The following is a 24684-nucleotide window of genomic DNA, read 5'->3' on the forward strand; positions in this document are numbered from 1 at the left end:
TGCACTAGGCCAGCAGCTGTGGAATTACGCCTTCTACACTTTACTGTAGAAAATGCTGCTGACAAATCCTCCTTATAGGTTACTATATTGTGCCATTGCTTAAATTTCAAAAATATTTTGTAACTTCCTAAATATGAAAAGAGAAACAAGCCTGATTTTGTTCTAAAGAAAACTTGGACACTGGAAATTAAGTTTAATTTAAAGTGCACTGATTATTTTCTCTCTTCGTGTTTCCTTTGCAGGATCGTAAACAGCCGGACGTGTGTGACAAATTCTTCCACGATGTTCCCTTCGAGGCTGACTTCGCCTCAGACATCCTGGAGCTGCAGTCTATGACAGCCATGCCGGGTGTCGATGGCTTTACAATGAAGGTTGATGCTCTCTACAAGGTGTGTGGAACCTCCTGTACATCTTCTGTCATGTGTAACAGTCAAGCCAACCGTAGATAAGCTCACAGACTGTGATTCCAGCCTTATTCCTGAGTACTGTTGAGTTCGTCAGTGTAGTTCCTTTTATCACTCAGTTCCCTAAAGATTTTATGAGCTTCCACCTGTTGCCATGAAAGTGTTGTCTGGTTTTAGGTAGGTTATGGGTGGCAGTCAATTGAGAGCAAATAATACAATTCCCAATACCTTCCTCCTTTCCCACTGTTGATGAACAGGTGGAGGCAGGGCACCAGTGGTACCTGCAGGTGATCTATGTGATCAGCCCGGAGTCACGGTCCAGCCCCAGAATTCAGCGCTCGGTAACCTATGAGCTGAGCCGCCCCAAACGTGACCTGGTGGACCGCAGCGGGCGTCTGACGCTGGATGAGTCGCTGATATATGACAATGAGGGCGACCAGGTGAAGAACGGCACCAACATGAAGTCGCTCCGCCTGGAGGCCGGGCCCTCCGCCACCTTTAACGCCCACGTGGGCAGCTCAGTGGGTGGGGGAGTGGCCGCCGTGACCCTGCTGGTCCTGGTCCTGCTGGCCTCCTGCTTCCTGTTCCGCCGCTGCCGACGGGCGGCGAAGAAGAAGAGCAAGAAGTCTTCGAAAATGTACGAGGAGTATCCGCTCAACACCAAGGTGGAGGTGTGCTTGGACAAGTGTGTGGAGAAGAACTTCAGCACCAAACACTGCACCGTGAGGAACGTCAACGTCTTCAACCGCAACCAGGAGCCCAACGGCAAGGCCAAGGTCAAACAGGTCAACCTGGAGGTCAAACTGCACAACAACCTGAACGACGGCACTGAGGTCTAAAACACTGACGAGTCAGAGGAGAGAAAGAGGGAGGGGGAGTAAAATAAAAAAAAAGGGTATTTTCTAAAAGAAAGTTTGTACTTAAGGAACGAGATGTTTGTTAATGTATTTTTATACCACTTTGAAAAAGGGAAGAGTGTGACATGCAGACGGCTACGCAGCGTTCTAATCATTTTCACAACTGGGCTACCTCAGGAATCCACAAACCATTCAGCTGCGTGAAACAGCCAAAACATCTGCGTCATCCATCTATGATCTAAACTCCCATCTCAAACTCTTGTTCATTTCATTACTGTTCTACTTGACATTTTACGTCCTTTTTAGCACAAAAACGGTGAGTGGTAGCTCAGACACTGGTGATTGTTTCGACAAAAAACACTCTTCTGCTGCATCAAGTCATTTCACTGCTATTGAATGTCACTACTGTAGAGCGATAGCCAGCGTAGAAGTCCTATCACACACTGCTTCTGCAGATGTATTAGCTTAAAAGCTGATCAAACATAAACATGGTTGATTTTCCTGTGGAGTGACTTGTACATCGGCTACTGCTGCTTCTGACTGCTGTGAGAGTATTACGCACACACAGTGTGCTGTTAGGCTGAGTGAGTGCAGAGTGTATATAATAACAACAATGAATGATACCTGTCCAAGTGCAATTATGCCATAACTTTTGTTAATCCTTCCCCTCATGAGCAGGAACTTCATTTGCATTTTTAAAAAAAATGTATATTTCAAGCCTTACTTAGAGACATTTGTACTGTCACGTTGAACAAACAGATAATTCTTCTTGTTTCAACACAAATACTTATTTCCGTTGCTCGTACTGTACTCTGACAGCTGCCAATATTAAGTGCCATGCAGTATTTTTCCTCATGATTTTCAAAAAACTAATCATCCAAAGTGTTTTCTTTTTCCTTTCCAAGACTGAGAAAATGGACATTTCCATGTGATTGTAATGAATCAGCAAAGGTTTTCGATCCCGTCCGTGTGCTTTAGCCTTACTACTGTTCTCATGAGAGTAACCACTTTTTAAAATGATGTATTTTATAAGAGATGTGTGTCGACCTGCCTTCCACCCAAAGACACAAAATCCCTCACTCGGTTTTTATTTACACAGACTCACATCTCGCTCAAATGTTTTCTCATTTATGTATTATGTTACCCATTATGATGTATTATGTTACGCTCAGCTACTGATGTACCCACGATGTTAAAGTTACTGTAATTTTTATAAGTGTATGACACTGGTTGGAGAGCACTGCAAAGGAAAAAATATATATTTCTCACGTGAGATGTCGACACATCTTTCTCTCCATTCGTCTCTCTGATCCCACGCCTGTTTTCTTTCAACTGTGTGCCTATCAAAACAGCATGGGAACAGGAAATTATGGGAAATATCAATATATTTTTGGTGCTATCATTTTGTGGAAAATAATTATGATGCTATCAACATGATGCCTGTATTTGGTGCCTTTTTTAGTAATAAAAATACATTTGAAACCCATGATTGTGCTGTTTATTGTCCTATATTTCATGTTAATTTATGATTTTTGATTCTGGTCAATTAATTTCTCGGGGAGGGGCCTACAATAGATTTAAAAAATGTAATTATCTGCGAAGATGAAAACAAATCTGATCTATGTATTTTTTCTTGCAAGGTTTTGAACAAATATTTAAACATTTACTGTAGGAAGTAGGATGTGATGTTTAGGGACATAGTAAGATCCCGTTGTTCCTAAGAGTGACAAATAGTGAAAGCGTTAAAGTGTCTCCACTGTTTCTCAAAAGCTAACACTTTACATTTTCTTTCCAATTATATATTTGTTTCAATAAATAATTTCGTTTTTCAATTCTATTGGTAACAGGGTGGAGAAATGCAACATTAAAACAACGTTACACTTAAAAACTGTTTCCAGCGCAAGATTTTAAATACTTTTCAAATGTTTTGGGACAGATTTTGAAGTGATGGTGGGACTAGACAAACAGTCCGGGATCACCAAAGTTCATAATAAGGAGAACGTGAATGTCATTTCATAAACAGACAAAATAAAAGAAGACAAAGAACAATAACTTTAGAAACAAACCTTAAATCTGTGATATGTGAAATGAACGAGCCGTCCCTGAAGGGTGCACCTGATTGTTTGGAGTGGGCGTGGTCAGATGACTCTTCAGGTGTATTTCCAGTTTCCACGCAGGGTGAAGGTGTGGCGGAACACTTTTCCGGTTCAGGCAACAATCCAGGTGAGCTTGTCCGGGATTTCTTAAACTGTCATTACTTAGTATCTTTTTATAAATTTCTTTGTGTGTGATTTTAAAGTAGGAACAGAGTTGTGATTGGAGTTAACAGTTTAAAGCAGACGTTTGGACACAGGGAATTGATTTCCTCATGATTGACCTCATCATTACTTGAGCAAAACTTGCTTTAGTGATTCTTTTTTCATTCAATGAAATGTTGCGTTGGAAGTGTGCTGCTTATTTACGACTTCACACAAGTGAAACGTTTCAAATTATTTTCAGATTTTCTTAACAAGCTAATCATTATCCTGGGGGGATTTATTGTGAATCTGAGTGCCTTGAACTGTGGGATACTTGTTAAGTCTCTGCTTTAATCATACAGTATTTCCATTAGATGTCAAGTATACGGTTTGATCACAGATCAGTTGACAAGTATTTTTTGATTTTGATTTGCCGTGGCAGAAGTGCCGCTGGCTGCTGTAATGAGGCTTGTGTGAGTCTAACTGGGTTCATTTAAGCTTTTACATTCATCAGAGCAGGTGAGCAAACAGAGATTTGTCAACATGACAAGGGTGTTGAAATCCTGCAGTACATTTTGACATCTCATCAAGCTTCCTACTTACTACTGCACAGAGGTAGATTATGGCCATTTGTTAAAATGAAATGAGCTCTGAGATGTTGCAAATAAATGTATAATTACTTTTTTAATTGCAGCTCACATTTGATACACCATAAGCACTGTAAGTCCTTTATTTGGACACTTTTGATATTTTATGACAGTAGTTTGGTGAGAATAACTCAAGAATAGAGGTGCTGACACAGAGCTTGTCACCATCAATCATAAATCACATAATGGTAAGTAATAAGCTAAAGTGATGTGTTATTTTTCAACAGAGGAACTTCCTGTTTTCGTCATGGCATCTTTGTGGGTAAGCCGAGTTCTGTTTCCTTCTGTTTAATGATTAAGTTTTGACTGATGGTGGATTTTAAACACACCTGATGAACATTCTTGCAGGACGACTTGGACAGTCTCGTGAACACCCCTTCCTCTTTCTCAGCAAAGGTAGGTCTTTAGGTTTTACTGTGACTAACAGCATGAAAAGAAAGAGAACAAAAAGAGAACTGATGAATGAACATCACCGTGTTCTTCAGACTGGAGACAGAGGAACCATCAAGCCCAAAGCAGACTTTGATGCGGGAGACGATGCTGTCGCTCTGAGGAAGGCCATCGAAGGAATTGGTAGGTTAAACACACACAGACACACACACACACACACACACACACACACACACACACACACACAGGAGCCCTTTGATATTAACTAAATGCGGCAGGGGCTAAATGTAATCATTAAGCTCAAGATCTAGCTAAAAACAAGTAGCATAGCCGAGTAGTTAGCGCTAGCAGTTGGTTGTTGAGTCAGGTGGAGTTTATCACAGTAACAGTTAAGCTACCTTATAATCACAAATTCAAATGTATTAAATTATGAGTTAATTTATTATGTAATCAATTTGAATTTATTGATTTAAATGTAAGTTTCAATCGTAGACAAACAGACAGATACAAAGCTACAAGTAAGTAGAGCTACAGTGTATCCCTTTGGACTAAAGGCTCACTGTGTAGTTTTGGGAGATACATTTTAATAAGGAGAGAGATATTATTTGTTTTCATGACTGAACAAACTGACCTTAAAGGTCAGCACGATTTCATACTGTGTTACTTTGTTTATACGTTTGCCGACCCTGCCACCTTTTTAACTTCAAACAATGACCTGTCCTTAAAGAAAAGATTTTATTCAGTTCTAGAAAATGTTTCTGAGTTTGAACCTCATAATACTGTAAATATTAAAATTCAGATTTTGCATTTCTTCTGCAAAACAACACAGTACTCCTTTTACATTTTTTATAATTCCAACAATTTTTTTTTACTGGTGTTAAGCAAAGTCTCAAGGCACCTGGCTTATAAAGCTGTTGTTCCATTTCTTCATCGTTTCAGGCACCACCGAGAAGACTCTGATTGACATTCTGACCCACAGAAGTAGCGCTCAGAGGCAGCAGATTTGTGAAGCTTACCAGGAAGCCACTGGCAGAGTAAGATTCTGTTATTTATGAGTGAATCATGATCTGATTTAGAAAGTCTGAAGGCTACACTCCACACATAACCACACATTATGAGCTCCATTTTCTTCTTCTTTGGTCGCGGCTGTCACCAAAGTTACCACTGAATCAGTCACTAACGCTGGCTAAATTTAAGGTTTAAGATCAGTGAGTTTCGTTTTATCTAAACTCTCTAACCTGCATCAACGTGACTTTTATGAAGTCAGCTTCACTTTTTAAGAATAATGATGTCTAAAATTATCATGTATCTAAAGGCTGTATTGTTAGCAGGTGCAGTTGATCACTTCCTGTCTACCTAACCTGACATAAGGAAATCTTTTGCTGCACATTCTTTGATTTTAGTTGCATCAGATATGATGTTAAAAGATCGTCTAAACGTGACAAATAATTATCACAGGTTCTGTGTTGACTAGTTTGTCTGTGTGTGGCTGTGTGCCAGAGGGCTCGTGTATTTGCATTGGTGTGGTGGTGTGTTGCAAGAATGTGAACTGACATGCTTTGTTTACGTCATGCTGCAGACATTACTGGAGGACATTGAAGGGGACACTGGTGGCGACTTTGAGGCCCTGCTGGTGGCACTCATCACCCCTCCTGCAGTGTACGACTGCCATGAAGTGATGCGGGCCATGAAAGTCAGTCTTTCTTGCTTTTATAATTTTCTCTCATAGGTTTTATTTAATTTTTTTTTTTACAAATAAACATAGAGAAAGATGTTCAAACATTTTTTTACAAAGACATTCAGCTTTTCAAATTGAGATGAAAATAATATTATATCTAACATTTGGTCCAGATGAGTTGGAATCTGGAATAGAAATATCTTGATAGTATCACATAAACAAAGCAGGAAAAAAAAGAGAGCCTCTATTGTATACCTTTTTTAAAAAATCAATGTTGGATTAGATGTGCATGAATGGAATCTGTTTCTCGTGCTTACACTCAGTTTCAGTTTCTCTGTGTATCAATGAGTGCATCTACTCATTTAATAATATATTAGAGTAGAGAAAAACTGAGCCTTGAAATGTGTTGGTTTCATCTACTTTGATGTACAGTATATGCACAGATAGATATCCACACACCATGTGGAAATGTAACGGTGTGATGTTGCAGGGAGTTGGGACGAAAGACAACGTCTTGATCGAAATCTTTGCATCCAGATCCCCAGAACAAATCAGGGCTCTCAATGACGTCTATTTGGAAGGTATAGATGATGATTTAAATGATATAAATGATTGAAATGTTGAGAATATAGTGTTTATTTATAAAATGTACAATGTTTGACAATTACCAACTTATAAATGTATTATGATTTTTTTAATTTTTAATTTTGTGATTGATTGTGATCATGAGTTCATCTTGGATGTTTTCCCCCCAAAGAAACAGAGAAGAAGTTGACCTTAGACTTGAAGGGGGAAATTTCTGGGGACTTTTCCAAAGCGCTGCTGCTCCTTGCTCAGGTTTGTCATTCTCATAAAAAGGAAAGCTGTGAACAATGTTTCCATTTATAGAATTACATCTCATCTAACTTAAAATGATACATGTGATGACATGACAATGGGGACATATGACATATCACTTTTCCCTTAAGAGAAATGATGAAAATGTATAAATATGAAAATAATAAATAAGATAGAAAAAGGGAATTAATAGTTAAAGAACAGAAAGTGGTGGTGAGGGTAAAGTCTGCAGGTACAAAGCAACAAGTCCCTTCATCACAGTCATGATCATAACAGTCATCACAACTAATAAACATAAATTTCGCTGTCTTGTTTTGACCAACTCTTGTCTGCACAACAGGAGTTTGTAAATTTAAAGCCACCAGTGGGAACTTCAGGGGGTTAAAAGTGTGTTAAAACAATGTATTTTATGTTTTGTTTTCAGGGCTCGAGGGACGAGAGCACCACAGTAGATAACGAGAAGGCAAAAGAAGATGCCAAGGTGCAGTATGTCGCATGACTGAATGCTTTTTACAGACACTGTACATCTCTCTTTTTATGTTGAACATATTCTTAACCATGTCATTTTATCCACCCAGACCCTTTACGATGCCGGAGAGAAGAAGTGGGGCACGGATGAATCTAAATTTGTTGACGTCCTCTGCCAAAGAAGTATACCTCAGCTTAGACAAAGTACGTTCAACCTTTACACATCATGAGTTCAATCTAGAATAGAATGAAGTCGTCCATTTTGGTCATATTTGGCATAATTGGAAATGGAAATCGAGACTTTTTTTTGTTGCTTTATTTTTGTAGCTCTTGTTGAATATAAGAACATCAGTGGAAAGACTCTGCAACAAAGCATCGAAGGAGAGATGTCAGGGGAACTGGAGGAACTGCTGGTGGCTATTGGTGCGTTAATGTGCCGATTAATGTGCTGAATAGTACTTTTGATTCATACTATACATATTATACACTATATGGCCAGTATGTAGACATGTTCTTTACAGAAATGACATGTTTAACAGTCACAAATGGGGGTAATGGTACGGTGTTCACATACTTTTGGTCACATAGTGGAAGTTCCCCATATAACAAATAATTTTCTCTATTTCTTGTAGAAAAAATATTGATCTTTATCGCTGTGTAAATTGTATATTGTTGAACACAACTTTTGTTCCTCCTGCAGTGAAATGTGTGAAGAGTGTACCGGCCTACTTTGCAGAACGTCTGTATCAGAGCATGAAGGTGAATGTGCTGTTTTATTGCATTATCTTCACAGTCACAGATCATTGTACAGACACAGACAGGAATAAATATCATCCACTTCATAGCTACATCGCCCCGTTAACTGAAGACAGAACAGCCAATAATATAAAAACTGTATTGCTGCTGAATTATTTACTGCACTGGAACTGAAACCATTAAAGGACTTGTCAGGGTTTTTTAAGGAAAAGTTCACCCAAAAATGAATTGTCCGGAAATAGTTTCTGGAGCTTCACAGCAAAATGGCAATGCAAGTGCCTCCAAAACAGATATTTAAAAAAAAAAAAAAAAAAAACATTGATTGGAAAAGATGTTATTTACACCCGTTTTTAAGATGAATTCTTCCATTTAGCTGTCAAGCTAAATGCATTAGCATCTCTGTCAGGAAAATAAATAATATCTTTCAATCAATTTGGGAGCTTGGGGCTTCTGGAGACTTGGATCATGTTGGACAAGCTGCATGGAGCCAATTTATGTTTGTTTGGATTATTCTTTTTTGTTAGTTTGTTTTCATTTAAAACAAGTCCCCATCTACTTCAGTTTAAGAGAATGCTGCAACTCTGTTTTGCTTTGAAGTTCAAGAAATGTTGCAAATCATGGACTATGGACTATGGAACTTCACCCAACTTTCCACTGGCGAGTCGATCATGACTGAATTTTCATTTTTGGGTGTTTTTTTTCCTTCAAGTCTTAAAACTTTGATGCCCTGAGTGGTCTTGAAGAAATAAACTGTGTTCCGAATCCATACTGCATACTTGCTCTATACAGGATTATTATATTTGTTGTCATACGCTGTTTGAGTAGTTGGTATCAAAATAAAACATACTTATATAGCCCACTTACATAAGAAATCCATGCCTTTGGAAGACTGCTACCAATTAAACATCACAAAGAGCCATCAAAATGTTTTGTTTTTTTTATGAAAATTTGCTGCCGAGAGTAATGCACAGTGTCATCCACCGCCAACAGTTCTTTGTGTTCTTGTCCTGTTGTGTTTGTGTTTTCACCGCCTGTCTCGTTGTCAGGGTGGTGGAACGGACGAGTCGACTCTGAACAGGATCATGGTGAGTCGATCTGAGATCGATCTGCTGGACATCAGAGCTGAGTTCAAGAAACTCTACGAGTACTCACTGCACTCTGCCATCGAGGTGAGGAACTCTTTACTAAAGACTTAATCACAATTTAACCTGATAAAACTCACGATGTGGGTTTATTCTGCTTTTTTTTTTTAACTGAGAACCAATCGTAATTGCTTAATCCCAGTTGATTTCAGTCGTAAGATCTTTGCATAGAATTTGTCTACACACAGTCTGCAGCATCATTAAGTGTGATCAGAGGGTTTGAATGGACATTGGAGGCTCTGGCCTCCGTGAATTTACTGTCTGAGCTTTTATGAGTCATCAGATGCATCTCACTGATGAAAATTGACAACAGCTTGATTTCATCTGGCAAGTCAAATATATATGAATAACAGAAGAGCCAAGAGGTCCTCTGAGACACACAGAGGCTGCACTGAGACAGAAATGACTAATCTGCAGGATAACTGGAGCTGTGTGAAGTGGGAAGGTGCCAGAGTATCTCCTCATATCACACAGAGCTAATCTATTACTAACATTGGAAACAAATGTGATTTTACTAGCTCTTGCCCTAAATACAATCCGATCTATTGGTGAGGGATTATGCGCGTCTTCTGAAAATGGGTCCTCAAGCGAAAAACTCTATAGTAAAGGTTATGTAGGTGTTTCTATCTGGTCTGTTCTTTTGCACCTTGTGGTCTGCGCTCCAGTCCTGGTCAAAGTATTTAGAGATTTAAAACGGACCCTACCTACCTTTGCAGCCCAAGAAGCAAATTTAAAGACAGCTGATGTTTCCAAGGTGGGAAATTTAACCAATCACTTGTTAGTTACAGGTGTAGATAGTGAGTTTGTTTGCTGTTCTCAGCCACTGTGACAGTATCCATCCATCCTTTTGGAGGGAATATTGAATTTTTAGTCACACAGACTTCTTCCGAGAAGCCCTAGGTTCACCTTCAGGCTGGCTGCTGCTCCTGTAACTCAGTGTAATTTCTCACTGAGCAGTGCTCATTAAGGTTTTTATAATCATGCACCTATAGCTCAGAGCTGTCGTCACCGAATGCTAACAAAACATTGTTAAAATGATAAATGGCCCAGACATCCATCCACATCCATTGCAGAAGCAAATACCCATTTAGCTCAGAATATGGAGAGAATTATAGTGTTATGTTTAAGCTGCTCATAAAAAGAACAATTTAAGAAAGCTTTTAAAGAACTTTAAACTAGTGGAGCAGAAGCTCAGTCGTGCAGGTCTGAGGATGTGTGGCGCTCTGTTGGTCGGTGTGGTGGGAAGACACTTTTCTCCTCGCTTGTGTTATTGTCTCCTCCAGTCCGATGTGGGAGGCTCCCATGGGGACTGTGTGAAGGCCATCTGTGGAGGAGAAGACTAACTAACAACCGAGGTCTACCTAAGGCCAAGAAGAAATCTGCTTCCTCTTGACCTCACACTGCAGGCCCTTCTGTCCCTCTCTGTTACTTCTGCTTTACTTTCCTCTTCAAACTACTAACTGATAACTTTTGTACAGTCTCAGACAGAAAGAGAGACATCACATAATAAATCATAAAAGGAACAGGGAGAAGTCTGGAGAGACATGCAGATCATTAAAGATTTAATGTGAACACAAGGTTTTAATATAAAATTCTGTTTTGTTTCAGTCCGACTGCGGAGGGAATTATAAAAAGACTCTGGTAAAAATCTGTGGAGGCGATGATGATTCCTAATATCGACATTGTTATCTCTTCTTTCTTTTTCTGTCATTTCATTGTTTTGCTCCCTCTTAGCAGTGATGGAAAGTACTTTCCAAGTCCTGTAATATACAATTGGTGGAGTTACCCTTTAAAAGTGCCTTCTATATAATATAAATCCTTTCTGCAAACCTTCATAACATAAAAGACATGATTCCAACTCTTAATGCCAGTACTTCTTGTTGTTGGTTGATAACTGTGTAGTCAGTTCAGCCAGTATCTAGATAAACTATTTGATCTTTCTCATTTTTCTACTTTATTATCAGTCCTTTAATCTTCTGTCTCCTTCTTGGATCTTTGTTACTTCCCGAAATAATAAAACACTCATGAATAATTCACAGAGAGTGATGTTGTTTGTCTTTCAAATTGTTACATCTACAGTTTGTTAGTCCTTCAGTGTCACCAGCAGGTGGCACTACTGACTCAGCAGTAAGATTATAAAGCTTTTTTTTTTTTTTTTTTTTTTTTTATATCTGCGGGTCTCCAGAAACCCCAGGGGGCCTTAAGAGGCTTACAGAGGAAACTGTAAACTGTGGAGTTGAGTGGAAGTGTTTTACTCCTCCAGTGATTTGTTTGGAATGGAAACACTTCCTGATTGGATGGAAAACAGTTGCTTTGTCCATAATTTAGTCTCATTGAAATCTGGAGATCTTTTTAAGATAGAATTGTGTACAAGAAAACCATATAAACTATTGAAACATAGATTGACAGACACAATAAAATCACAATTTACTGACATTTCAGGAGTTGCTGTATTTTAATGATATTAAAACTAGAACTCTTATGATGTCTATCAAGTTCATACCTACATTTACTCGTACTATGCTTAAGTACATTTTTAATGTACTTCTACTGCAGCATATATAAGAGAGAAACTTTGTACACGTCACTCCACTACATTAAATTGACATAGTTGCTAATCAATTGCTAATTACTTTTCAGATTGAGATTTTGCATTCAGTATATGAATAGCTTGTTAGATACTATCACTTTAAACGAGCAGTGTATAAAGTACCCCAATCTATCATGTGTTAACAAATTAAAATGCAATAATACGATGTGTTATGCTTAACTTCTGGTACTTTGACTTCATATTCCCGTTAGTACTTCTGTGCCAAACTTTAATAGGTCAAAGGTCAGAGCTGTAACTGAATGATCTGTAAAAACAACAAAATATTGAATGTTGATGGCCTCACTGCTGTTATTCTGCCTTTACTCAACTTATCTAACAAGAAAGAAAGAGAGAAAGAAAGAAGGAGAGAGAAAAATAAAGAAAGAGGGGAAAAAAGAAAGAAAGTGAAAGACTCAATCAATCCATTAAGAATGGCTTAGTTACACTGACCCATTTGCAGGATGGCCTTGTGAAGAGAAAGCATATCCACACTCACACTCCCTGGCTCAGGCCTGAAAACCCCTGTCAAAATGAAACAAAAAATAAAAAGCTAAATGTCATTAAATTCCCACAGAAACCCCCCAGAAAGAGTCTGATATTGGAAGAGTCGTGAAGACTGACAGCAGCCTGGGGGGATTCTGAGGCTGTGAGAACCAAACACAGCTTGTTTTCCTCTTGATGAATCTAAGTCCTCTTCCACAATGAGGTCTTCAGCGGCTGGAACTGTGACATCTGCTCTAAAAACCAAGCAGTAAAGTAAAGCACTATCAGGTTTCTTTTAGACAGAAGAGCATAACTTGAGGTTGTTGTTTGGCAAAATGGGAACACAACTGTAAAAAAGAAAACACGAGTTCATGCATTTTTGTAAATGATGCGTGTAATTGTAACCCAAAAACACGTGGCAACAAAAAGAGCACACACTTCAAAAAGTGTTGAATAATAAACCAAAGTTATTAATGTTGTAAATTATTATTTAATGTCTTGTTTATTTACTGGTAACTTTGGGAATGGGAATACAGATCAGATACATTTTCAAACCAGCTCCTTCTGATGATGGAGATAAATTGCAGAAGACTTAAAATGGAGCTGCAGTAGTGACAAGTAGTGCTCATTAGTTACACCTCCACACAGTATTACAAATGTTATTGCACAAAAATAAACCCCCTTGTGCAACATTAACTACCTTGAATTTAAGTCTGATGTGTTCTTACCTGACTATTGTGTGAATTTAAGGCTGGGCGTCAACTGCTGTTTCTAAGGTCCTAAAACTCATTACATTATTCCCTTAAAGGTACATTACTTGGGATTCAGGAGTATTTATTTGCAGAAATACAATGTTATGATCATTATTCTGTTTTCATCAGTTATATAATCATCTGAAACTGAGAGTCATTTTTGTGTTTTTGTTGCTTTACAAGGAGCCTTTTGTATCTACAGAGGGAGAGGGTCCTAGTAGCCCAGAATGGACAAACCAAACACTGACCATAGAGAGGACCAGTTTGCTTCTCATGTTTTTACCTTCAGTTGGGTGCACTCTGCAACCACGCAGCTAGATTCCTCTAAAAAATCCTACACAATGGACCTTTAAGGAGTGATATAAGGCAAGAAAATTTACGAACACAAATGCAATTTATTCTCACACAGAAATAATCTTAAAATCCAGATATGATCATGCAAAGTCGAAATACATAAGTGTCACTGACAGCTGCACATCTACACCTGGCCAAATATATACAAAGCCACAAGGACTTAACCCTACAGAATAAGGGTTTGAACATCTGTAGTTTCATGACAGTTGATAGTGAACTCCATCTGCTGATTAAGACCATGTAATACAGTTGAGAGGTCGAGCCCAAGTGTGTTAGTGGGTCTTGATTTGAATTTGTTTGCTTCTATTTTCAAGGTCAAAATCAAACAGCTGAGCCCAACAAAGTAGGTCTTTTAGTTTGTCAGTTCAAAGAAAAATTCTCAAGGAGTCACAATGCCAATAAGGTAACAACGTCACAGCTGTCAGTCACTGAAGAGGGTGAAATGAGCGAGGGTGAAAGTCACATCACACCAAAACATTTCTCCCCTCTGCATCTCCCTTACTCAGCTTCTCTGTTGACAGTGTCAACAAAAGCAAGGTGCTGAGAGAACTGGGCTCCCTCATCACCCCGAGGAAGGCGAGGCAAGTTTGTAGCACATTTCATACACAAAGGCAAGGTGCTTTTACATAATGCATTAAATACACTTAAAATAAGAAGACAAACAGCATAAAATATTAAAGCGCGCATTAAAATAGAAACCTTTTTTTAAGGAAAAGGAAAAAGTGTAGATTTATGTTTCAGTAAAGGCAGTGCAGAACATTTTCTAACCTGGGTTTTAAGTTGGTCAAAGCTGTGAGTCTTTTATCTTCTCAAAGTTCATTCCAGCTTTAATGAAGGCCGGTGCCTGACCATGCAAAGCTCTACGACGATCTTGAGCTGGATCCTGACTTTGATGGGCAGCCAGTATAAAGACATGAGGATTTGGTGTAACATGAGACCTTTTGGCACACTCGGCTCTTGGCAGCTACACTTCGGACCACTTGTAAGCGGTTTATGGAAATCTTGTTAAGACGGGGGCAGAGAACGTTTTTTTTTTCACTAAGCGCTGCCTGGAGTTGAATCCCCTGACAGGAAATCTAATGTTTCATAAATTCCTGGAATTTTATTTATGCCGTAAAACACATCAGATGCAGCCTCCAAATTAAATCTTCAGACTTGTTCATCGTCTTACTGCAACACCTTGTGTCTTTATATCTTCCAGCCTGCTGGGAGGCGACAGTTAAACCCAGGCCAGACACACTCTCAGACTATTGAGGTGGATGAGAGCCTCGAGGCAAAGACATTTTCCTCATTAAAGCCAAAGTAATCACCCAGAGTCCCTCACTCTGCACCCCCCTCCCAACAACCCCTGTCTCTTCCTCTTTATCTGAACTGAAGGGAAACAGGAAGAGAGGCTGCAGGTCTAATACATCTTTATACTGTGACAGCTTCCACTCACATCCCCTGTGTGTGTGTGTGTGTGTGTGTGTGTGTGTGTGTGTGTGTGTGTGTGTGTGCGTGTGTGTGTGTGTGTGTGTGCATGCAGTGTGATAGTTTAACACAGAGTTATCAGCACAAAAGATATTTCAAAAACACTGTTATTGCGAGCTATGTTTTTTCCGACCTACTTATAGGCATAACTGCTGAAATGGTTTCATTTCACAATGTGTCATTATTCATGCAGTTAAAAAAAAAATTGTAAGCCATTAAAATGTGAGTTTGGTCGTATCCTGTTTAATAGGGTCAATGGGAGGATTCCTTCCTAGTGAATTAGAGAATCGACTGTACAAACAGATCAAACACTAACTGTACATTATTGTAGATCGTGCCCTTCGGTAAACCAAAGTGATCATAGACTCAAGGTTTTATAGGAATGTAGCTTACCATCGTTTTTGATGTGCACTGCAGAACATCAATGATCGCCTCAGTTTAGATAAACCGGGAACTTGTAGTCCACTCTCAGACGCATATGCTCCACCAATAAACAATGTTTACAAACCACAAACTATTTTTGTATTGTATACGGTGAGTAGGGCAGAGATGACAGGTAAGAAAGAAAGCGAAGGATGCAACAAACTCCTTCAGTTATGGAGATATCCATAAACGCACTCAAAGTCAAGATACTCCACCGCATTTTTAATTGACTTCCTGCTTCTGGTATAGACAAAATCAGTCTGAACACACTGACTGTAGGCATGGTTTGAAACTGTCTTGTGAACACATACAGATTGTGTCTGTATGTGTTCACTTACAGGGATAAGCATCAGAGACCTGTAAAATAGGTTCACAAGGATATATCCCCCAACGTAATACTTATTCCAGACACTAAAAGTAATGATATCTCCTGACTTAGGGACTTTCTGACTTAGTCCCCAGAGCAGGTCAAGCCCCAAAAATGCTGCATCCTACACCTCCAACCATTCAATCCAGCTCAGTTGTATCTCACCGACTTATAAAGTCTTCATATCTTACGTGGAATTTTTTAATCTTAGAGGAAATCGTATTGTGCATTTCTTTGTTTTTCTTCCTTTCCATTCCTTCAGAGTTCTGTTTAGGTTCTTGTGCATAGAAAAGGTCTTGAAAGTGAAAAAGCCAAAACGTCTGTGCCAATGGGAGCTCCTCACAGAAGACACCTCTATTGAATAATGCCTCATTGGTCGTCCCGCCTTTAATTCTGCATCTTCTTGATATCACACTATGTCACCATATCACATATTTGCGTAATTTATGCCCATATTCACAATAGAAGCAAAGCTGACTGGAAACTGAAAATTCAACAGGGATGACTGGAGACGTGTTCGGCGGCGTTGGCTCAGGCATGTGTGGTTGACCAATCAGAGTAGACTGGGTATTAGTGAGGTGGGCTTTAAGGAAACAGGAGACAGAGGGACTCAGACAGAAGGAAAATACAGCGAAGCAGCGATGAACACTGAGGCGTGTTAACCTATTCTAGTAGTAACCCAAAATAATTAAAATTATTAACCTGAAAATAAGCATAATATGTCTCCTTTGATATATTCAATAGCACCGCTGGAGAGTATATTCAATTATTAAAATATGATTATCCTGTATAGTAATAGTATGGTTGCATGTATTTTATGTCAATCCTGTACTTTTAGTAACCTTGTTCATTTTTCTTCAAAGATTCCTTCATGGGCTAATAGCTTTGGTATCATACTAATAAAGTCTTGTCCATAGCATTGCCGTAGTTCTTGGAAAATGCCTGCATGAAGCCATTAATTTGTGACAATATCTTCTGCGACAAAGTGCTCTCAGAGCTGTGGGGGCGCAGCAGCGCTCCAGTGAAGAAAATGAAGCTCACAGGGGACATGTGAGAAATGTAGGCCAAGTTCATCCGTGCTCGCTGCGCTCCAGACTCCAAACTGGTGTGTGATGCCAAGTGTAAAGTGTAGCAGACCAGAATTCGAGAGCAGAGCTTTTATCCCTCCTGACATGAATCCAGTAAATGTACGCTTGTATGTGAATTTCCCCAATTATATTCTGCCCACGTGAAAAGTCTCCATTCATAAACCCTGCTGCCATTCAGAAGTACAGTATAGAGCAGCACCAACACTCAACTGATTCACTGTGTGTGAGGATGAGTGGAGACTGCAAGAGGGGCTGGTTGTGGTCTATATTGAGGACACAAGGATTTCACCTTATATAGTTCATTTCCCCCTTAAAGTTTCCCTTCTGTGTGTTTCAGCCAAAGAACACTTTTTAAATTCTATCATTCAATCATTTTCTCATTTGCTTGTTTCTCTGAATTCAGGAAAAGCATTTTTGGCTGCCTGTGGTCAATTTGGTCACCTGTGAAATTTTATTCCTTCACATACAGCCCCCCGATTTATCCCCTGGAGTATGGAAGACTGAAACTGCTAAAATAAAACTGCAAAAAAAAAATAAATATATATAGTGTGTAGTGAAATACAGTATGTAAATTATTACAGTTGCCAATTTATTTCTTTACTTATCTTTTTATTTTAGCTGTTTCAGTTCTCCATATTGACACAGCTGCATGTAAGGTTGGAAAGATTGTGTTAGTGCGCTGTTTGACAGTATAAAATATATTCTGTATCACCTTGTACTAGCCCTTCCATGGAAGCTGTATACTGGCTGCAAAGTTTATTCAAATCAAATCAAATCCACATGTCTTTTGTGTCATTTCAACACATTTTCCACAAAATTCCTCTTGACGTATACAGTATTTTTAAGAAGTTTGTAAAGATGGAAAACACCAAAAAGCAGCAGGCGCTGACGTTTTAAAATAAAGTCAAGCAACAGTGTACATGTGACCCTTTGTCCACCTTAGATTATGCCCTTGGATAAGAGTTGTCAGCAGGAAAAGACACTTGTGTAGCGAATATATGGTTCTAAATAGAAACACAAACCACCAGGAAACAAGTGTTTCAGTCAATGTCCATTTATTTATTGGGAACTGGGATGAATATTGATGATTGGCATGGTTCTAAACAAATAAAAGAACAAGTTACAATATCATGTCAAACAAATCACCAGACAATAACTCCAGCCTTAATGTTTTATATTTTTGCATGAAAGTACAATACATTTAAAACAATTACCACAACATAATGCCAATAATGTTGCTCAAATTAAACAATGCTTAGTTTGAAGGATTTTCAGAGGCCCAAACAGAACAAGAAAAAGGCAATAATTATAAGAAGTCAGATCACTAACACTTTTGGAACAGGTTTTGACAGATTTTGGGAACTCTTTTTGGTCCTGACCTACAGGCTTACAGGTCAGTTAAATGGCTGGTTTGCCATGTGAGCAATTTCCTCTCAAGATTCAGTAAACTTCACTGTCTTTCTTCATCGTGCTTCATCTGGTGTTTCTGCCCACTTCACTTCAGCTCAGCTCAGCTCAGCACTCTCTAATTATAATCAGCATCAAAGAGTCATTAAAGCCTGTGAAAAAGTTCCAATCAGAAGTAATTCTCTATTATTAAAATCTATTCAGAATTGAACACTCAAAATCTTAGTCAATCTACTTTGTCAAGACTGAGCAAGTTATGTGTGATCTCCTGTAAGAGAAGGTTTTTTAATTTATGCATTTAAAATGTTTTTGTTTGTTTTAAACTCATAATTTGAGCCCTAAATGTCCACAGGGTCAAAGGTCAGCCCTTAAATTGGTTTAGTTTTCTGCTCACAGACCATCCAGCAGGGTGGATGTTTATATGTCTCCTTGCTCATTGATGATCTGTCTTTACTGTACTACATGTTTTTTTTGTGCAATTGTGTGTTCAAACACCAACAGGTGGCAGCACACACCTCACACGCATCCAGACAACAATAAGTGTGTCAGAGAGGAAAGATTCCCCCCTGCAGAAGCAGGATGTGTCCAGACACGGGTTTATACGGTCATGTGATCCTGCTCCGCTCCTCCTTAGTCTCTTATGTAATCCCCATCGCAGCCATGTGTTCCCCTATAACCACTGACCTGAATATGGTAATTGTGACCAGCTAAACACAGAATTAGACATTTTTCACCTCTAGAAACCAATGTCTAGATGACAGAGGGGATTTTGGCTGGGGTTAAACATGAGTTAGACAATGGAGGAATCGAAGTCTGTAGAATTAGGTGGATTTTCCTGCATACACACATGCCTTTGTCCACAAAGAGGCAGCTGTCACACCACTTCCTCATTAGCAGTGTCTGGTGAAAAATGACTTTGTTTTTTCACCAATGTGAATGATCATTAAAATTGAAGGGAATGATGTGAGATCAATTCATGTATACTGAGGACCAAACAGCCTAAGCTATGCCTTAAAAAAAGACCAGTAATGCTTAATGGGTAGAACAAAGACACAGATGAAGGTGGTGTTTTAATGAGGATTTTAAATAATGAACAGGATGATAAATGTGACTGAGGATAACAGACTGCTTCAGTGTGGCCTGAGGTTTGTTTATTTCTCCATGCACAGCATTCTTTCCAGCCTGTTTTGTGCTCTCCTTCCTCAACCAGACTGCTCAGTCTGCCGTCACTCACAACGCCCTGTATTAGATGAACATTGTCTGGGCGCCTATATGGAAGCCAAATGACACCGAGAAAAGAAAAAGAGTTCATGTAAGTTAAGCAATCAAAGTACTCACGGTAAACTCTGATTTTACTTATTGCCTCTCAAATTTGATTTGGTTATTCAAATGTTTGACTTACAATCTCCCAAAAGGATCCAAGCATGCAGTTTGTATTAATGGCAAAGTATATGTACCAGACTCAAAGCTATTATAAGTTCTGTTTTATAATTGTCAAATGTCAATGCAAATCAAAGAGCCACTGCTGCACCATGGGTTAGTATTGTACGCTGGCAAAGGAAGATCAATGTCCATTCAAAGTTCCTTTGGTTTATTTTTCCAAAAAGCAATCAAACAAAGAAAAAAGGAAACCTGCATGCCTTTCCTGCTCTGGTAAAAACCTTTGGCCCATTCAGGTGCATCATGGTTCTACCTATCCTTCTACCTGTATAACCCTTAGCAAAAAGTAGTTTATTCAAGTGTACAACAAGTATACTTATTTTATACTTAAACTGAGGCAGTATACTTGAAGTGTACTTTTTATATACTACATTTTATATACTTAAGAAAAGTATAGTGAAGTATACTTGGCTTATACTGAAAAGTATAAAGAATAGTCTAAGACTAAGTACATTAATACTTATACTTTAATACTAAAGCTTATACTTGTACTTTAGTATACTGTGGACTGTGGCGCAAAGACTCTTGGGTATTCTGTTGTTGTTGGTGTAATTATGGTTTGTGAATGTGTTTGTGAATAAGATGATATGTAAGATGGTTGCGGGTTAATTCACATCCTTGTTCTGTGGTTAAATTGTGTAGAATTAACAAAGATGATAAAAATTTTGGCACCGTGAGTGAAGGGGTGTTTTCCAGGAGAAACTTCCCGTCTGTTAAGCTGTGGGCATGTATGGTAATAAATGGTGGCTCTCTTGCTAAAGCTTGTCACATTGCAAGTGGTAATACTTTCAATATCTTGATGTAAGTACAGAAAAAGGTTGACTTATTGAGTTGTGCTTACATTTAATTTAGCAGAATAAAAATGTTTTTCACTACACACATTTGCCTTGAGGTATTACCCCTGTGATAAACTTACATGTTAATAAACTAAAATGTGGACTAGAAGTATATACTTAGTACACTAGTAGTATATAGATTAGTGTACTTGTTGTATACTTGAAAGTGTACTTCTGTAAACTTAAAATGACCTTGTAAAGTATGCTTAAAGTATACTTTTATAAACTTAAAATGTTCCAATTTAGTCCGAAGAAGTATTAAATTAGTATACTTTCTAGTATGCTACAAGTACATGGTCCATAGTATACTTGCTATACTTATACTTATACTCAAGCATACTTAATAAAATGAACTTCAAGTATACTACTTTTTGCTAAGGGAACCTAGGGTGCAAAACGTGTTACCCAAATTCCCTCACAAAACAAAAACAAAACAAAATACTAACTAGACAAAACTAAACACGCTACAAAAAGAAAACTATTAAATTAAACAAAACATTAGCAAAAGATACTGCTGTCAAACTCTAATCTAAATAAAGCCAACATCTGGAATAATTAAATAAACAAAAAAAGTTATCATTAGCAAAAGTAATAACACAAAACTAATAACGAACAAATAGCTCCAAAACTGTGTCTTGCATTTTACAGACTTTAGACTCCTAAGTTCAACTTGCTAAGTTTGAATATCATGTGTGTGAGTATGAACTTGATGTACTCTGTGTGAGTACTGAATAAGATTAGAATGCCAGTGTCACGCCCCTTCCGGCTTGCCCCATGGGACAGTATGAATGAATCACACATATGATGTTGGTCAATTTAAAAGACAATTTTCCAAGGTCAGTAAAGTCTGGTTTGTCCTAAAACTTGGAATATATATGAAATATACGACTGTGAAAAAAGGTTAAAAAAAACTACACAGCCAACAGTAACGTTAGTGAGGTTGTCTCATTTAATGCTCAACAAAACCCGTACTTTAAACATTGAGGGGCCAGGCTCTATATTATTTCACTGAGAAAAGTGAGACTAAAGCCAGATTTATTGTGATTTTCATCTTTTTTAGTACCTTTTCTTTATTGAGTAGGCTGCCATGTTGCTGTTGGTGACGCATGTTGAGCGAGGCAATGTAGTTCAGTAAGAGTTTAACACAAAATCAAATGGTATTTTACATTGATTAAGACTAACTGTGTCTTTCTTTGACTTGGAAAATGATCTTTTAAATTGACAAACAGCATATGTGTAATTCGAGGAACAATTTGAGTGGGATCAAACAATAATCTCTCTCCACTTAGTACCATAAAACGTTTTTTTTTTGAGGAATACGGTCCCATAGTCCACCGGAAGGGGCGTGACTTCAGCTCTCTATTATTTAATAATTTTGACCTGTGTCTCATTGTTTTAACAGTATAGTATAAAATTGTATCTTTATCATTTTAAGACTGAGTATTTGAATTGTTTTATTTTAATGTTTATAATTTATTGTTCATAACTTGATCCATTATTTTCTTCTCTCTTCCTGGCACTAGCAGGCTTCCATACATTCTCCACTTACACCAATCATAACAATAGGAGTGGGCGGGGCCACGTCAGGTTAGGTTGTCACTCTCATTGGGTAAATAACAAACCACCCACTTATTTTGTAGCCTACTGTAGGGGTGTCACGAGAAGTTTAACGTTAGCGAAGGTCCACGAAAATGACACAGAGGTGAGCGGAGATGACACAGACGAACCAAATGAAAACAACTTCGCCGGAGGGTTTCTGGTGAGAAACGGACGCTTACTTGTGTGAGCTCTGGGCTCCTACTTGTCAGCCCACCTGCACTCGGGGTGGCTCGTCTTATAAGATATCGCTGTGGCGGCTAGCGAAGATCGTTAGCCGCTAACTACCACAGCTAGCGAGCTAACTAGCCGCTTCGCCCGAATGAAGAGTTCAAGTGGCGGCGTGTGATGCTAACGACGCCGAGGCTACTGTTGGAGGGTTGGTGAGGTGGATAAATCCTCGGGAGGGATTCTTTGCCACTGGAGCTGGCGTTATCAACGCCGGTGCCAGCTACACTGCTGTGCTCCCCTTGCACTCTTCTCATTGTTGGCTGATCGTCCTGACTGCACAGCGCCGAGTCCACGCATGCTAGCAACCTCTGCAGCCAGCTACAGTGATGTGTCACATTAGCTAACGAACCTATCACAGTTTTCGTTTTCGGACTGTTTGTGAGTGGATGCTGTCACTGGTACGAGCTTTGGGAGACCGACGGAGTAGTATCATCCCACCGTGAAGCGTGTTTATCAACTGTACTTTCATGTCGTATCACACGACTGCTAGTAGTCCCTCCAGAAGAACCGGACGCGGAGCATGCAGGAGAAGAAAAGATTTCAGATAAGTAGATAGGGGACGTCGGACACAAGCGAGTTTAATTGGACTGTGTGGTTAATTAACCACCGAACAGGGATTGCATTCGGTGGTCGGACTGTCTGAGAAAGTGAAGGATGAAGAAGTTTTCCAGAATGCCAAAGTCCGAGAGCGGCGGACTCGGAGGGGCGTCCGGGTCCGGCTCCAGCTCCGGAGTCAGCAGCTACTTCGGGAAAGTGTTCGCCATCGGCCGGTATCAAGTCACCGTGGAGGAGCTTGTGGCAGAGGGTACGTACAGTAGTATAGCATTACATTACAGTGCATGGTGTGTAACACTCTGTAAGAAGCACCGTGATATTCTCCGGGACACACCCGTCATCCCCTGTTTGGAGAGAATAACTCACACGGTCACAGCACCAAGCAACTCCCCCAGCCTTGTTCCTTTTATGGGTTTGCACTCCGAATTAAAAGCTCATTTTTTCCCCCCTGAACATCTGCTTATTTCCCTAGAAATTATATACAGGGTGATTGAAATAGGTCACTGCTCGTCCAGGCTATGAATCCTGTGGTACTTAAATTGGGGCACAGGGGATTTGTTACACGGCTGGAATTAAAACTGCTAACTTTTCCACGTACAGCTGTAGTTTACATCCCGCTTCAGCTGCTGCTCTGTGGGGGGGGGGGGGGGGGGGTAACAACGGTCCAGGCCTCCTGTGTCAACATACAGCATGTAAAGAGATCCAGCCATTAAAAATGCCTTTGTCTGACATGTTCACACAAGTTCTCTCTGTTTGCTTTTGTCCCTTGTGGATTTTTAGAGGAAATACGAAAAGTTTTGATGTCTTCGCAGCTGTTGAGATTAAAAAAAGACTAGTTTCTTCGTAGGCTGTGTGAGAGACAATAAAGTGTTGTGTTAGGATGGATAGTACCAATTTCATTAGATTGCATAACGTTGAAACAAATAACAACAGTGCTTGCTGGATAAAGATATAAAGGATGACTTATGCAATGATGGTGCCTTCCCAGTACAGCTCTTGAGAATGTGGACAGGCTTCTTGGAAATGTTAGAAATTTCCTTCATGGCTTAACAAAGCGCTGTGTACAAAAATGTTGAAATGAGAATCTCCTCCATGCACAGTCAGACAGGCCAAAAAAAAAGAGGAAGTGTAGAAACGAACATGTTTAACAAAACAGCCTCCACAAATGGCTAAGTGCTTATCATGGTGTAGGCTAATAGTTTGATTTATATTGTAGACTTGCCCCGCTAACCCAGTTTAGCCAGTTGGTTACTTTAGTGTTTTTAAAAAGATCTTTTCTTTACTGGGAAACAGTTATTGGAGCATAAGGTGACACTAATTAGGCATTACTGGAAAAGTTTAGTTAGATTTTACCCCGCTGATTAATATTCCCCAACATACTTAAGTTTGTGATGAGCAATAGATTTTAAAAGACCCCCATGCAGTAATATGGTACAGAACAGACAGTCTGACAGATATTGTTTTTCAAATCAACTATTAATTAACTAGTTGATTGCTCAACTAGTTCATTGCTCTAACTCTGCATTCTGTGAATTTATCAAGTCAAGGTCAGCCCAGATAATATGAATGTGTAAGAGTTCAGGCTGGTGAAAGGTAAGGACAGGCTTAAGGGTGCACTAGACTTTATTAGGAAAAACACACAAATCATAAAGTTAGTATCCTTCCTTACTGAAACC

The 24684-nt window shown here is 39.1% G+C and overlaps 3 protein-coding genes across 6 annotated transcripts in view; all 3 read left to right on the forward strand.

Moving 5' to 3' along the window:
• The window catches only part of fras1 (Fraser extracellular matrix complex subunit 1), a 257491-nt gene extending 254744 nt beyond the window's left edge, over window positions 1-2747 (forward strand). Inside the window, exons 72-73 of one of the 2 annotated variants that reach the window (XM_030416990.1) lie at window positions 243-389; window positions 662-2747. In XM_030416990.1, coding sequence (XP_030272850.1) covers window positions 243-389; window positions 662-1243 — 729 coding nt within the window. In that variant the 3' untranslated portion in view covers window positions 1244-2747. The remainder of the gene's footprint in view (window positions 1-242; window positions 390-661) is intronic. The other variant, XM_030416991.1, reaches the window with a different exon arrangement.
• A 685-nt stretch (window positions 2748-3432) lies between these two features.
• Window positions 3433-11458, forward strand: anxa3a (annexin A3a). 2 transcript variants are annotated; one of them, XM_030415943.1, is made up of 14 exons: window positions 3433-3484; window positions 4373-4407; window positions 4494-4541; window positions 4631-4718; window positions 5475-5569; window positions 6115-6228; window positions 6704-6794; window positions 6971-7050; window positions 7475-7531; window positions 7629-7722; window positions 7846-7941; window positions 8219-8277; window positions 9321-9443; window positions 10700-11458. In XM_030415943.1, exons 2-14 carry the CDS (start codon window positions 4393-4395, stop codon window positions 10757-10759), a joined length of 1020 nt encoding a protein of 339 aa, XP_030271803.1. In that variant the 5' UTR covers window positions 3433-3484; window positions 4373-4392; the 3' UTR covers window positions 10760-11458. The 2 variants fall into 2 exon arrangements, with proteins under 2 accessions (XP_030271803.1, XP_030271802.1); XM_030415942.1 differs by having other exon boundaries at window positions 11025-11454.
• A 10766-nt stretch (window positions 11459-22224) lies between these two features.
• bmp2k (BMP2 inducible kinase) overlaps window positions 22225-24684 on the forward strand; it is a 46520-nt gene continuing 44060 nt past the window's right edge. For both annotated transcript variants that reach the window (XM_030418443.1, XM_030418444.1), the window contains exon 1: window positions 22225-23258. In XM_030418443.1, the coding sequence (XP_030274303.1) occupies window positions 23108-23258 (151 nt within the window). In that variant the 5' untranslated portion in view covers window positions 22225-23107. The remainder of the gene's footprint in view (window positions 23259-24684) is intronic.

This window comes from Sparus aurata, chromosome 5, assembly GCF_900880675.1.
Source record: "Sparus aurata chromosome 5, fSpaAur1.1, whole genome shotgun sequence".
NCBI classification, from domain to species: domain Eukaryota; kingdom Metazoa; phylum Chordata; class Actinopteri; order Spariformes; family Sparidae; genus Sparus; species Sparus aurata.

Coding starts and splice junctions, on each gene's coding strand:
- anxa3a (XM_030415942.1), top strand. Junction 6,795..6,970: donor CAATGACGTCTATTTGGAAG/GTATAGATGATG, acceptor TTCCCCCCAAAG/AAACAGAGAAGAAGTTGACC. Junction 7,051..7,474: donor CGCTGCTGCTCCTTGCTCAG/GTTTGTCATTCT, acceptor TTTTGTTTTCAG/GGCTCGAGGGACGAGAGCAC.